Below are 13,064 nucleotides of genomic sequence, written 5' to 3' on the forward strand. Positions count from 1 at the left end.
ATGCAGGACAATAAAAACAGACACCTCCGGGGTGACGCCAGGGAAGGCCCGGGATAATGATCACCCTGTGCTACCATTTCCCAAGCACCGAGTGCTGACAGGACACCCAAACAAGGAGTAATGGCAAGACAAAAGAGACTCCAGTGCTCCACTTTTCCGACCATCTTGGGCATCACAACCAGACCTGAAAAAGGACAGATATTCGACCCCGTCGGTCTCCAGTTTGTATACTCTGAAGCAAGCTATGACTATGGTAGACAAACACACATATATCACCGGATGGTTGCTGGCTCCAAAAAAGATGAAAGTAAGAAAGCCCACAGTGTATGCCAAGCGCAGAAAAAGCAGCCTACTTTTCTCCAGCTAAAGCTAGCACACGAGCAAAATAGTCGTACATGCGAGTGTGATAGTGAGCACATCCTTTACACCGGCATACAGACACAAAGACACATGCAAAGGAGAGAATGGAACTCTTCAGTACACCACAAAGGCCAAACTAGTCTGTGCACCCTGCATAGCCAAGCCATGCAACCTCCTAGACTTATGGGGGGTATTGTTCACTGCTGGACTGGGTTTGAAAGCATGTTCTTGCATTGGACTGAACTGGTGTGGGAGCTTATGTTGTAAGTTTTCGAGGCTGTTTTTTCAATGCATCTAAATGTAACAAGAATTTTGGAGCTGTTTTGTTTGCACGGGTAAACTGGTGGGACCTTCTTGGGAGTTCGTTTCTTTGCATTGGTCTCAGTAGAGGTGGATTTACAGGGGTGTTCTTTGCTGTGATTGAAAGGGGTGCATGAGGGCTGTAAATGTCCTGGCTGTTATTTCTTGGTGGCACTGTGGCATCTACGGTGCAGGTATGCCTTGCTTGTTGCGGAACATTAGAACCTACATTGCATGCATGCCCATGGCTCCCCAGAAGCTTTGTGTGGAATATGAGCTCTTCTTCTGTGCCCTGCTCTCCCTAGTGTGAGTTGGAGTTATTTTGTATATGTACAAGTTAAGGGGTGATTGCTTTCTATCAATCAAGGTGTGGAGAATTGCTTGGGGCTCGTTTGAGCTACCTTTGCATAAGGGAACTGATTGTATTACTCCAGTGTGTTCTAAGTCACTAGAGCTTTTTAACTAATTTATTCAATTACACCCTATAAACAGGAGGTGTTTTTGGACTAAAAAAAAATCTGTGCATTCCATAGAATGAGGCTTTACGGGGCGTTTATTTGATATGTGATTGCTTATTATTATTTGGGTGATATTTTGCTTTATTCAACACATTAAAAATTTCACATCAATATTATTGGATCGCCCTTTAACGTTTGGATGGATTGAGGTTGAAATATGTACATCGCCCCTTTGTACAAAAAGTATTGGAAGCTGAGTATCTGCAGCATTAAGAGGGTTTGACGAAATTGGTGCATTCTACATATTCTCTCTGAATAAGTTTGCGGACAGTGGGCGCACTGGATGTGCCACCTATTTAGTGGAGCTCATGGGAAAGGAGCTAATAGAGGAATTAGTTGATAGTTGCCTCGACTCTGTTGTCTGTGTTTCGAGAGCTTAGGAAAGTGGCTGTCCTATATTGGGAAGGGTTGGGGGAATGGGTCCCATGGTCACGCTTCTTTTACGGAGCAGAGGAGCGGGCAGATGGCTGATGGAATCGCTGCACTGTTCGTGCTCCCATATTGGCAGTATTTCGGGGAATTGAAGCCTAGTCGTGCGCCTCTGTCGATTATGTTTGGCAGAGCTCCATGTGGACGGGTGGTTCGGTGAGTGGTGTCCTGCCCACGCTCTATCCGCAGGGAGGGCTTGGGCAAAGGACTCCGTAGCTTTGCTGAAAGAGTTGTCGGCAGTGATTTTCCTAGATCTGTCCCCACTTGCAGGGGTGTGCATGCTTACCGGAGCAGTTCCAACCGGTGGGCGTTTGACAGTCACTTAGGGAGGTAGGGAAAGCTGCAAGTTTCACTGGTCGGGCAATAACGAGCAACATCGCGGTAAGCACCAGGGATCCCAGGCAATCACAGAGGGTCCAGCACTGCCGAGGGGTGGACTCCGCCCCAAGCACCATGACTAGATGTGCTCCGCTAGTCCCAGGAGTCCGGCCCAGGGGGCGAAGTGATGGAGATGGCAATGATGAAGATGGGTACTGCTCAGCATCCCTCCAGCCGGCAGCGGCACGGCCTTCCCATGGTCCGCGGAGAGGGGGACACCCACCTGCCGGCTAGAGTGAGGATGCGGACGGAGTTGCCATGGGGAGGAGGAGGAGACGCCAGCACAGCCTGTCCTGCTCCGCAGCGCGCAGCCCTCTGGCGGGATGCAGAGCAGCAGCAGATTCCCCGTCTCCGATCCCGCCGGCCGTCGTCACGTGCTCAGGTACAGCAAAGGCGCTGATTGGAAGCCAAGAGGCTGCCTCCGCCAATCAACGACTCAGTCCGGGGAAAGGGGCGGGACCCGATAGGTAGGAGACTCGGTTGATTCGGGCTGAGGCTATAACGCTCCGCTCTCCAGCCCCGCTTCGGGCGGCTGCGGGCTGCGCTGGGGGGAGCGCACCGCCATCTCTCCGGTACCCACTCCCTGCACCGCCCTCCTCCACACTGCTACTCAGCCTTTTCCTAACCAGCGCCTGCCTTTCTTTCTCCGTAGTATCAAGCGAGTCGTTAGTTTTTCCACGAACGACTTTCCCCGGCGTCAAGAATCTGAATGCACCCACTCTTGGTTCTATCCCTCACGCGGCTCGTCTGGCAGAGAGATAGAAACCTGCAGCCTCTTTCCTCGGTCTGCACCGGTCTCTCGTTGCAACCACCACTCGTCCGTTTGTAACATCCACTCTCGCACCAGACGCCACTTCTTCAGCATTCACTCCCTGCGGTCTCCGTCGGTAGCCGCCCCCGGCGCTGTCTCACCCCGTGCCGCTCGCGCTGCGCGAGCCCCACGCGCCCCTTCAGACCCCAGGCAGCGACGCGTTTCACCCGTTTGTGCTTTTGTGTCTTTACACAGGTGCTGTTCAGCGCGGCGGCGACGCCGCGGGGAGAATGCGGCGTCTTAGGACGGAGCGCGCGCGAGGCGGCAGCACAAGGACGGCCAGTGTGACTTGCATCTGTCTCCCTGACTGTGCGGCGGGGCCATCGAGGGCAGGACACGACAGCCTGAAGTGAGCAAGCAAATGTACCCGAAGCTGTGCTCCAGGAGAGACGCTTAAATAGATGTGTTTCAGTCACAGTCTCTGTCGTCGACTCCCATAGGAAACACATTGAGCATCCTGCCTGTACCTGCCAATGGAAGCCGATGGGTGGGCCATTCATTCTCACACATGAAAAGTCGTGAGCTGTGTTCTTCAGGGATGACATTCATCTTCTTGAACGTGGTCCCTACCCGAAAATAAATATATCTAAAAGTATTTTATTTGGGGATGATAAATAAATGTTTTTTCCCCGTCAAATTCCCGCTATGCTGTGTGTCTGCCTTGAGCTTTAAAACGAACTGTGCAACAATAACCTTCCATGTTGCTGAAATTAGAACCAAGATTTGAAAATGTAGTATTATTTCACCCCTGTATTCGGGAAGACCGCAGACAACTTGCGTTTCCTGTCCTTATTAGAAAACTAGGCGATATTTCAATTGTATACCTCTGGTAGAATTCTGTTATTTTCTATTTATCAATATTGTTCACGTGCATCATGTGGCGCTATAGTGAAGAAAGAAAACAATGTTTTAACGCAGGAAGCCCAACCTAGTACAGCATACTGTTCTCTGGTTTGCAATATCCTGTTTCGTGTATGATGCCGGGAAGGAATTACACGCTAAAAGGTACAACCCGCGGGACACCGAAAGGAAAACAGAATGCGCCTTTTATGAAAAGGCAAGGCATTGAAGTCAACTTTGTTTTGAACGCAGCAAGTGTAATTAGCTGCTGCTCTATTGACTCAGCGAAGACTCAGGCTACACCAGCCCATTTATAGTTCACTTTACTGTACACCACAAGTAGTAATAATTCTCCACATGTCCTTGGCTTTTATCGACATAGAATTAGCCTGCGGTACTCGGTCCTGGCTGGTAACGGAGAGCAGCTTTTTTTTTGTTTATTTTGTTTAGCAAAACACTCTCGCCCTCACGCACGTTCTCATCGTGAAGAAGTTATTGTTTACTTTTTTTTATCGAGAAGGAGTCACTACTCACGCGATCTCAATATAAAAGGTTTGCTCTCTGTGCTTTGCCCCATACAGCAACACCCCCCCACCCCCTCCCCATCTCTGGCAATTAAGCTGGATCTCACCCCCGCGTTGTGAGCCGGGGCACCTTGCTCCGAAGACTCCATTAAAACAGATCAATGTGCCCAGACGGCCCGGGCAGTGGAGAATCAGTTTCAATTTCTAGACACAGCAGCTGAATCCTTTAAGGAATACCCATTAGCCAGAACTGTCATTCAATATAGCAGAAGGAAGAGGGCGAGAGAGCAAGCACAGACCCCACGTGTGTTCCATGGATGCGCGATAAAGGTGCTCTATGCACTCATCCATCGACCTGGTCTTAAAACAGACAGGACATTTTAAAAAAAATCACCGAGATTGATACTGAGTGTAAAAAATGAATGAAAGAAGCAGAGATCAAGAAATGGGGATGCAGAGTGAGAAGCACTGGAAGAGAAAGCAAGAGAGAGAGAGAGGGAGGGAGGGAGGGAGTCAGAGAAACAGTGGGAGATAGAAAAAACGGCAAAACATGTTTAAATAGGGATGCAGCTGACAGACAGATGCAACTCGTAAACATCCCCGCGTCAATTGAGTTTGGAAATCTGAATACATTTTGCGACTCATGCAATCAGAAATCAATTGTTCATTGACCGCAGAAAGACACGTTATAAAAGATTTCATTGGTAGTGTGGGAAGTCTCTGCCATTCAGAGCAGCCTCGGTGTACTGCAGCCTCTTAACCGTTCCATCATTACACGAGCACGTCACTGGGTCCTAATGTTTATCGATTCTGACTTGTTTATTTATGATCGTCCAACCTCATGTATCCTAGAGCAGGTAACAGAACCCGAGAGCTACTGTTTATGAATACTATGTAAATAAATAAAAATGCATTCACTGATATTTACTTTCAGAATTATTTAAAAGCGTAATGTCCCTAAACTTAAGAGGGATAACTCTGGAGAACACCACCATGTGGCAGAAGAACATCATTTTTTGCAGTTTTCTCAGTTATTATAGTCGAAAATATGCGCTGAACGACCCCTTCATGCGAAACGATTACCATGTTGAAATACGAAATGCATTTGACTACATTATCTCTGCGAAGACGTCAAAGCTGACAGCAGCAGTAAACTGTATTGTAATTCTACCTGGGTGTACTTTCCGCAAATGAAATATGTCTGGTAATTTCAGTCCACTTGAACACAACAATAGTTGGAGTCACTGAAGGGAACGCAACTCTTTCCTCTTTAAGCTATAGTGGCTCTTTCCCTTGCCAATGTGTATTTACTCAGCAGCACACCTAGATACATTAAAACACATTTGACCCTGGTATTGAACTCCAATACTTGGTGGTAGATTTAGCATTTTCTGATAGTAAATATGGTCTATACACGGCAGGTGGGCAACTAGAGCCAAATTTCGAGGGGGGTGGGGGGGGGGCTAATTCTTCCAACCATAGACAGAGTCAGTGAAAGAAGGGGTGAAAACACAACAAAAGCCTCATTTACAAGTAAATGGTTTTTTAAAAACCTGTTAAGTACTCAGGTGCGGCTGCAATTAGTTGCTCGCCAGCCTGCAAAGCTGTCTCCGCCCGGCCTGACACACACAAGGGGGAGGGGTGGGTTGGCTGAAGCCCCGTGAGCCCAATGGGTGTTGCACGCCTGATACACAGTTGATTAGGATGTTTATGTAGCTTAATTCTCCATCAAAACATTGCTTCTGAACCATGAGCAGGAGGGGCAAACCGAAAAAACTCACTCCGGAAAGAGGTACAGAATAGGTAGTTGGACTTTAAATGCATTTGCAAAGTTTACTCTCAACTCTGACGTATATCTGGAATGTCACCACACTCCACCTACCGGTTCTAACACATGCCTGAGGTGGTCACCAATACTCGTGTATCAGAATAAAATTCCGAAGTAAAAATCCTCAGTATTGTTTTACCTATCGCTGTCGTCTATCGATAACCATGTCAGATTAAAAACACTTTAAACGTATGAGTTGTGTCTCTGAAGTTCTGTCGTACATGGAGGACACAACCAGGAAGAGCCAATTTTAGCCCAAGGATTATGATGTGGTCCGAATGAGTGCTTAGTGCTGGCAACTGAGTAGTCATAGCGGGAAACAACACTTACAACACAACTTTTACAACATACTACCTTTACAACGAAACTTTTACACCGCAACATCCATTACAACGCATGCCATTACAACACAACCGTTACAACGCATGACACTACAACGCATACCACTACAACGCATACCTTTACAATGCAGTCATTACAACACATACCATTACAAAGCATACCTAAACTATCCAACACTTACCCTACTGTTGCACCCCCTGGAGTTAGAATAGTCATTTGTACCCCTGCACTATCCAATACTTACCCTACTGTTGCACCCCTTGGAGTTAGAATAGTAATTTTAACCCCTGCACTATCCAACACTTACCCTACTGTTGCACCCCCTGGAGTTAGAATAGTAATTTTTACCCCTACACTATCCAATACTTACCATATATGCAATGTAATGGTATGTGTTGTAATGGTATGTGTTGTAAATGTAGTATGCGTTGTAGTGGAATGCATTGTAAAGGTAGTTTCAAAGATTTCGTTGTAATGGCATGCGTTGTAATGGAATGCGTTGTAATGGATGTTGCAGTGTAAAAAATGCGTTGTAAAGGTATGCGTTGTAAAAGTATGCGTTGTAATGACATACATCCAGTCATAGCATGAGTGGTTGCCATCTTTTCAACCTGCTAAATATTTTGCAGGTAACTCAAATAAATAATTTTGCCATATACCATATATTATGTTTGAAGATTGTATTTTTCCAAAAGTGCAAGTCTAACGGTATGTCTTGGTTTCTAATTTATGTTCCGAATGCGAGTAACTACTGGCCGCCTAATGGTTTGAGAAGTTAGGCACAGTAAGTAAGTAAATAAATATGTTTGCCCGTAAAAACCAAAACACATCAAAGGGCCCCAAAACAAATCCTTATTTAACCTTAATTTTTGTGATGAGACGGGAAACCCACATTAGTGGGTTACACCATAACCTATATTTTAGTCACAGTAAGTAAGTAAATAAAGATGTTTACGGTAAAACCAACACACATCGTAGGGGCACAATTATTAAATCCTCCACTAGCCTTAATTTTTATGGTTAGACAGGGAACCCACATAAGTGAGTTGCACAATAAACTATATTTTAAAATCTTATGTTGAAGTCATTGGAGAGTGCTCGATCAGACCAATAATACAGGTATGAAAAAATGTCACTAAAACCAAACAAGACAATTGTAAAGGAGCGAAAAATATATAATCACTATTGCTCCAATTTGAGCATTTATACACAAGTTCCAAAAGTTTCCGTGTCCAGGTGTATCCAAATGATATTTCAAATAGAATCAATTCCACGGGAGTCTCATCCAACTTTTTATCGAATTATTTGTATCTAAAATAGATTATAGGTATCCTTTACGGAGGATAGTGATAATACCCTGACTTGTAAAAACTTTTTTGATGCATAAATGATCATCTGACACAATTCGTAATGATAAATAGTAGTCTTTCTGAGCTACTAAATGGTTCAAGAGCACCTGTGCACATTTATGGTGACAATGCTGCACCTCAAGCCAATTAATCTGGCAAATCATATGAGGACTGCTTTCTAATAAAATAATATTTAAACATGTTAAACATCGTGTTCTAGCCATAACTGAGCATGACAATAAATTCAGCTCACAGTGTATACTTTTTATCATTGGCCCTTTTTGAAGAACGGGGAATATTATTTATTTTTGTTTGGAAGTAAGATTTTGTTGAGATAAATGTGCTATTATAATAAGAAGAAAAACAAGATACTCATTAAACATATAATCACAGGTATGAAATGCATAAACACCATCATGAAAAAGGATTAATTATATAACAGTGCAGAAAGCTCTCCTAAAAGACAAATGCATAGAACAAATTAACCAAATAAAATTGGTAAAGAACAATTCATGGAGGTTTAGGTACTTTGGGTATAATCAGAGGGGAATTAATAACTTGTCCTGTATGCTACCAGGGTCAGGGGTTCTGGTCACCTTAAAATCCCTCATTCACAAAATAACTGTGCATGTGGTATATCTCTGTTCTCCAAAGTAAATGGTTATGTGATAAGGTCTTGGTTATGCTTTCCTCCACCTGGAGGTGGACCAACTGGTAGCTACAGTAGTGATTAGAGAACGTGAACGTAAGGGTGCAGTGCCATTAAAATTACTTCCATCTGTCAATCTAAATTGTATTATGTCGAAGGTGGGGTAAAGGTAAAAACAAGGCTCTCTTGCGGGTCCTGTTAGCAACTTGTGCTGGCGCCGTTTACCATGCCCAGACCGGACCCGCAAGAGAGTCCGACCGCCCGTCCCCTGACGAAGGCCATCTTCCCTCCGAGTGAGTTGTAGACACAGTCAGATCTACAACTCGTGAGTGTTCGAACAAGCTTACTTTAGAAGAAGGGTAAGTGTATTACTTACCTCTGCACGTTACGACAAGACGACATGCGCTCTATTGGCCCTGAAGAAAGCCCCCAGACTCTACTAGGCACACCTGGGCTGAAACATATCAACCAGTCACAAACAGGTGCGATCGAACAGTAGCCCTTCTAGCACCGCACCATCACCTTTTTTACCTTTACCCCATCTTCGACATAATAAAAATTAGATCGACAGAAGGGGGTACTTGTAATGACACTGCACCCTTACTTTCACATTCTTTAACCATTACTGTAAATACCAGTTGTCCTCCTCCAGGTGGAGAAAAGCATAACCAAGACCCTATGATGATGCTATTCACATAACCATTTCTGCAGAGAACCAAGATATACCACACACAGTTATTTGCAAATGATGGGGTTTAAGGCGGCCAGAACCCCTGACCCTGGTAACACACAGGACAAGTGATTCATTCCCCTCTGATTATACCTCAATTGGCCAGAAGCTGAATTAACCATAGCTCCGCTCTCCCTCATTACTGATGACATGGTTTAGGTACTTCTTCATTTCGAGGATTAATGTAGCCTTATAGCCCGCCGTAGAGGGCTATACCGGCTATTGAAGGCCCTTTCCAGCGTTAAAGGCCCCGAGCCGAAGGCGAGGGCCTTTAACAAGGGAGAGGGACTTTAATAGCGGTATAGCCCATCTGCCAAGGGCTATAAGGCTATTAGAACATTCTGTCACTACAGGACAGAATGTTCTAACAAAAAAAAAACCTTTTGGGAGGTGAGGGGATTGGAATCCCCTTAGGTTCCCTGAAGCCTTTGTTCACAGCCAGAGCTGTGAACAAAGAAACATTGGAATGTTGGAGCTCCAGGCTTATACCAGCCATTATAAGCCCAGAGCACTCCATTGTTTTCAATGGAGCTCCCAACATTCCAATGTTCTAATACAATTTCCAGGTAGAATTATGTTGCAGGTCGCCCTAAGAGATCTCTTTTGATAGCAAGCACAACTGGATAAACATATGTTCTATCAAGTCTGCGATTGTAGCAAACACAATTCCACCATGTTTGAAAAGATACATGAGATGCATCCTTCCAAAATTTTGTAATCTGTTGAAAAGCAACAGCCAGAAGTAAATCTGTTATATTAAAATATTTTAATTGAGATGACCAATCATCAGAAATACTACCTAGAAAAATATAAATAAAAGTAAATGGCACATGTGTTAAACAGTATTTAACTGTTGCTGGACCTTCAACCAAAAATCATAAATAAAAAAGGACACACAAATAACATGTGTTTAAGGTCTGCTGAGGGTGCAGAAAAAGACCAGAAATCAAAAGGGACAGAATAATCTATTCTGTGTAATGTAGCAGCAGAAATCAAAAGTCGATTGTATATAAAAACCAAGTTTGAGTCGTGTTAGCTGCTTTAGAATATTTCTTTATTTTGATCCACATTTTATTCCACAGTGCAATAGAATAATACGCTTTCAAATTCGATTTCCCAAAAATTCTCTACCTCTGTTTTATTACTATTATCAGAAATAAGCGTCAGATGTTTATATAATTAGGAGCAGAAGGGAATACATCCAATAGTTTATGTATATGAGTTGGTGCATAAGAAAGTGCAAGATCAACAGAGCATTTGTTATAAGAGGATTGAGTTATAGAGACTAATGGCAAGTTTGGTTTCTTATGAATCTGGGAAGTAAAACAGCGATTGCACTACCGAAAATGGAAGACATGCTACATTTTTTTTAAAAAAACGGCGTTTCCATTCAATACCTTTATAATACCAATCTTTCCCAAAAATAATTTTACTATGTATTTTAATAGAATGTTAAAGACAGACAGTGTGGTTGACCATGGTTAGGCACCTTAGTTTCACAATTAATATATATTAATTCATTGATTATATTAATTTACTTTCTGCTCTCTGCTTGCTCCCCTATCCCTAATTTTATATCTCTTTGAACTATTTTTCTCCTCATTTATCTTACACCTGCCTCTTCTTGATATCTATTACACATCACAATAATATTATATTATATGCTACCTCCTAACTACACCCCCTACTTACCTATCATCTTACTGTTTACCACCTTTTATCTCTACCCCCTCTTCATTGACCTTTAACCTTTTCTTTCTCTATCCCCTTCCTGACCGACCTTTGTACTATCCCCTATAATTAATATTGCTTCTTTATATACTCTATTAACTTTCGTGTAGATCTGTTATTTTATTATTGTGTTATTGAACATATTTTACATACTTAGCTATCTTTATCTCTCTAATTCCTAGTCTTTTTAAATGTGATCTGCCCTGCTTTTCTTATGTATTTGCTTTATTGTATATTCTGCCACCGCCTGCTGCTCCCCACTAGATGCTTCACTGTTTTAGTTCGCTCTCACTTCTCTGGCTATGTATTTTGTTTCTGTTTAAGGGTATATTTTGTAGCTGCCTACTCCTCCTCATTTGAAGCTCCTCTGTCCTAGTTCACCCTCACTTCCTTTCATTGTAATTTGTTCAGGCTAATTGTATTTCTTTCTTCTGTCACTAAGCTCTGTCTTTTAATCTTAATTTTCTTGTTACCCATTTTTAATTTATGATACGTATGTTTCTTTATTAGGTCGCCCCATCACGTATTATTCTCATGTTTAGCTTCTTCTACACATCACACTATTTGAATCTGCTTTAACTTTTCTTAAATTAACTCCCACTTCTCCTATTTCCACCTCCTGTCTGCACCTCTAGGATAAGTGAGAACTTATCTGTTCTACATCCTCTTTCTCTCCATATTCTCTAAATCATGCCGCCCCACACTCTTCCCCCCTCGATCTCAAACTCACCCATCTCTAAACTAGGCCCTAACTCTTGGTCCATCCTCTACCCCACAAATCTCTCTAAACACGGCAAGAAAAACTTCAAACTTAAACTTCTCTGTCTACACCCAGAAACCTTATTTGCTGATCATCACAATAGCCTAAACTCTTCACTCATTACTAACTTCATCTTCTTCACCAAACGCCCATCTAAATGGAAAAGCCTATTTCTAAATCACCTCTCTATCTCGAATTCACGTAACATCCCTTACGGCCTAAAACTCCCCACCACGCCTTCTCCTTCTTTTCTGGGTGAAAAAGATATCTCCATCTTCAAATCTGGAACCATTCTCATACAAGCTTCTGAAAACCACCTCGATATCTTTGAACAACACTTTGCCGCTATATCCCAATCCCTCACACTATCCTTGAACCCTGCCCTCTCTCCTCCTCAACCCCCTGACCCTTCTCCCCCATACCATCCTTGGCCCCCATTTCTAGTATATTTGACTTACCACAAGCTTTATTGTCTTCTTCTCCTATCATTTCTCCTACCCCCCCTATCCCCGCTCCCCGACTTACCCTCCTCCGCACCTACTCCCAACACCGTTACCTTTTCCCACCAGCCATTGACCTCTCTCGCTTGCATCACTATTATGAGTACTGATTCCGGTCATCAGCCTCCCGCATTATCCCTTCTCAAGACCTCTCCCTCCCCATCCTCAACCAATCTTGCTGATTACTCCCAATCTCTACTTACCTCCCTCGCTCTCAACATTATAACCTGTTATGACTCCCTTGTCTCACAGCATCCTATTAGACATACCTCCCTTCCATCCTCTTCCAACAATGACTCGCCCTTCCCTCCTCATGAATCCTCTACATTATATAATTCCCCTGTCACGCACATGCCCATTCTTGCCTCCCCTCTAACACCGAATTCTCCACGCTCCGCTACACATTCCTCTCCTTTCGATCTCCTCTGCAACACTACTCCCCCATTCTCCACACTAGTCAACCCCGAAACGATGATTCCAGCACACCCCACTTTCCCCCTAGTCTCCCCAGACTCTAACAATACACTCTCCTCTTTGCTCATCCCTCCCCTTGACGCCCAGATCACTTCTCGCTCTGCCAATTACCCATTGGCATCCTCCCTTTTCAATAATGCACTCTCTTCAATGCCCCTCCCTCCCCTTGTATCCCACTTCACTTCCCTCTCTGCCAATGACCACCTGTCACCCCCCCTTTCTAATAATACACTCTCTGGTATGCACCTCCCTCCCCCTGACTCCCTCTCCACTTCGCCCTCCGACTCTCTTCGACCTCTCCCACCATGCTCATACATCCCCCTCACTCATGTGTTAGAACCCATACTTCCTCAACCTTTACCCCACTCTTACCCCCCCTTGCTATCTTCAACAGCCCACAATCTATCAGGTACCATAACTACTTCTGCCCCTACACCAATTTCACCTAACTGTCAGTCCAATAATAATACCTTTCCCACATTCACCACCTATACACACATGCTTTCAAATACGCGCCTGCTTGCAAATAACGACCCTCCCC

General features: G+C 43.9%; 1 protein-coding gene across 1 annotated transcript in view; it reads right to left on the reverse strand.

Moving 5' to 3' along the window:
- Nucleotides 1-2,428, reverse strand: part of TMEFF2 (transmembrane protein with EGF like and two follistatin like domains 2) — an 804,247-nt gene extending 801,819 nt beyond the window's left edge. The window contains exon 1 of the mRNA XM_086955395.1: nucleotides 1,894-2,428. Coding sequence (XP_086811521.1) covers nucleotides 1,894-2,062 — 169 coding nt within the window. The 5' untranslated portion in view covers nucleotides 2,063-2,428. The remainder of the gene's footprint in view (nucleotides 1-1,893) is intronic.
- Nucleotides 2,429-13,064: the final 10,636 nt, after the last annotated feature.

This window comes from Lissotriton vulgaris, chromosome 2_1 (assembly GCF_964263255.1).
Source record: "Lissotriton vulgaris chromosome 2_1, aLisVul1.2, whole genome shotgun sequence".
In the NCBI taxonomy this organism is placed as follows: Eukaryota; Metazoa; Chordata; class Amphibia; order Caudata; family Salamandridae; genus Lissotriton; species Lissotriton vulgaris.